Source organism: Trypanosoma grayi (genome assembly GCF_000691245.1).
Source record: "Trypanosoma grayi strain ANR4 Tgr_1779_V1, whole genome shotgun sequence".
Lineage (NCBI taxonomy): Eukaryota > Euglenozoa > Kinetoplastea > Trypanosomatida > Trypanosomatidae > Trypanosoma > Trypanosoma grayi.
Genome location: NW_008827397.1, coordinates 1 through 2,157, shown reverse-complemented (window position 1 = coordinate 2,157; position 2,157 = coordinate 1). Strand labels below are relative to the sequence as shown.

At 51.7% G+C, this 2,157-nt stretch overlaps 1 protein-coding gene across 1 annotated transcript; it reads right to left on the bottom strand.

Moving 5' to 3' along the window:
• Positions 1–124: 124 nt before the first annotated feature.
• Positions 125–1,447, bottom strand: DQ04_17791000 (hypothetical protein; the record flags this gene model as incomplete). Its single annotated transcript, XM_009317634.1, has 1 exon — positions 125–1,447. One exon carries the CDS (start codon positions 1,445–1,447, stop codon positions 125–127), a length of 1,323 nt encoding a protein of 440 aa, XP_009315909.1.
• Between the last annotated feature and the right edge of the window lie 710 nt (positions 1,448–2,157).

Here is a 2,157-nt window from a genome sequence, read left to right as displayed (position 1 = left end):
GGGGCAGCAATGAAACGAAAACAAAAGAATCTTAACAATCAGGAGTGCAGTCCTCAGCACTCAACACAATTACGGTGGGAGCATCATCGTCCTATGAACACACAGAGACACACACACACAAGTCTTACCACAGAGCCACATATGCCATCAGCAGGAGCATCAGCGGTTGGCACAGTCTCGTTGCACTGCTACTGCTGCCATCATTCTTAAGGGCAAGAAGACTGTTGCCGTCCGCAACGTTGTTGTTGTTCGGCGCAGGCGCATGGGCGGGGATGGCATCTGTTGCGGAGGGGTGTGACTTCTCCTTCTTTTCTGCATCGTGTTTAGACTGCTTCTCTTCAATCTGTTTACCATCCGGAAGGCCCAACTTCTGTGCCTCTCCCTGAAGCTGCTCCAATGCCCGCATTACTTCCTTCAGCGCAGCGTCAGCTCTTAACCGCGAAGTCCCACTTTGTTTCAGAGTACTTGTCGCGCTCTCTAGTTGAGCAAAAATGGAGGATATTTCTTTCACGGAAGTCTCCGCGGCGTCTACACCAAAGTGTTGTACATCTCTGAAAAGCGATAATGAGAGAAAAATGTCTTTATGAGCTTTCCTCGCTTTTTTCCACGCATCACGCAGCTTTTCATTTGCCTCTACCTTATTTCCGTTTTTATCAAGTGTTTTTGCCACGCTGATAGACTCCTGCGCCGCTGTATTTATCTCGGTCACTGATTTCTCAACCGCCAGCGATGCATTGTATGCCCTCTCCGCGTGAAGAAGGCAAGTATCAGCCAATGTCCTGGCAGCCGTCACTCTTGCCTTTGCAGCCCCCACTGCATCCTTGACGTACAGATCCGCATCTGTTGCATTCGCCTCCGCCCAACCAAACAATTTTAGCGCCTCTTCTGCTTTCAACACTGCGTCCTTGGCGTTCTGCAGTACAGTTCCAGCCTTTGCCTTTGCACCTTTCGCCCTCGGCAGTAATTCTGTGATGCTACTCAAATTTGCACTTACAGTTTCTGCACTTGGTCCCTTTGTACCTGCTGGTGAAGCCGTCGGCGTGCTTACGGTTTGTCCCACGCGTCCCTTCAGTGAGTTCACCACAGCTTCCACCACTTTAGCTGAATCCATAAAACTCATAGCCATACCTTCGTCAGCTTCAGCATTCTTAATGGCCTCTTCCACTTCCTGCTTGGCCTTCGTCAGAGCTTCCTTCGCCATCTGCAGTGCAGCCTGAGCATCTCCAGCGGCCAAAGCGCCTCTCACCGCCCTATCAACCATGCCCTGCCTTTTCTTCACTTCCGCCTTTTTCTCAGTAATCCTCTTTTCTACACCTTTTTCAGCTGTGGGCATCTCCGCATCGGTGTGAGGTATCTCACCAGCAGCAGCAGCAGCAGCCACGCACAAGGCCGTGCAGCACAGAGCAGCGGCCAACACACACACAACGCGGCACACTGTCGCCATCATTCAATATCGCTTGAGCAGCTGAGGGGTCTGCAGGGGGGAGAAAAGAGAAACACAAAAGATAGCACGCATGGAATGGAGGAGGGAGAAGCAGCAGTTCAGTCTGCGCCCCCAAGAGAATGATTCACACAAATAATAAACAACAAATTAAGGATGAAATCGGTTGGCGGGAGAAGCACAGACCCCGCAGGAAACAAAACCCCAACAATCCCATGTTTAACAAAAAAAGAGAAAGCAGCCACAACGCAGGGGTGGCGACTCCCCCTGTGCATGTGTGTATTCATGGACGCAAACAAGTCTGACTGTCTCCATGCGCCTCGTGTGAGAGGCCCACACACAGCAAGGGGGACGAAGCATACTCATGTGCTACGCAATGCCCAAGCAATGGAAATAAGGGGTTAATGACGCCTCCCAACGACGGTATCGAGCACAGTGAATGTACCGTCGAGGGTTAATAGAGCGGCTCCACGGCCACAACGGGACAGCAATGAAACGAAAACAAAAGAACCTTAACAATCAGGAGTGCAGTCCTCAGCACTCAGCGCAATTACGGCGGGAGCATCATCGTCCCAAGAACAGAGACACACACACACACAGAAGTCTTAATATACGGCCACACAGGCCAGCACCAGCAGCATCAGTGGTGCACGCACCCACGCGGGGACGTCGCTGCCATCTGTGTGCTGAGCAAGAAGCTTCTCGCCATCCGCAGT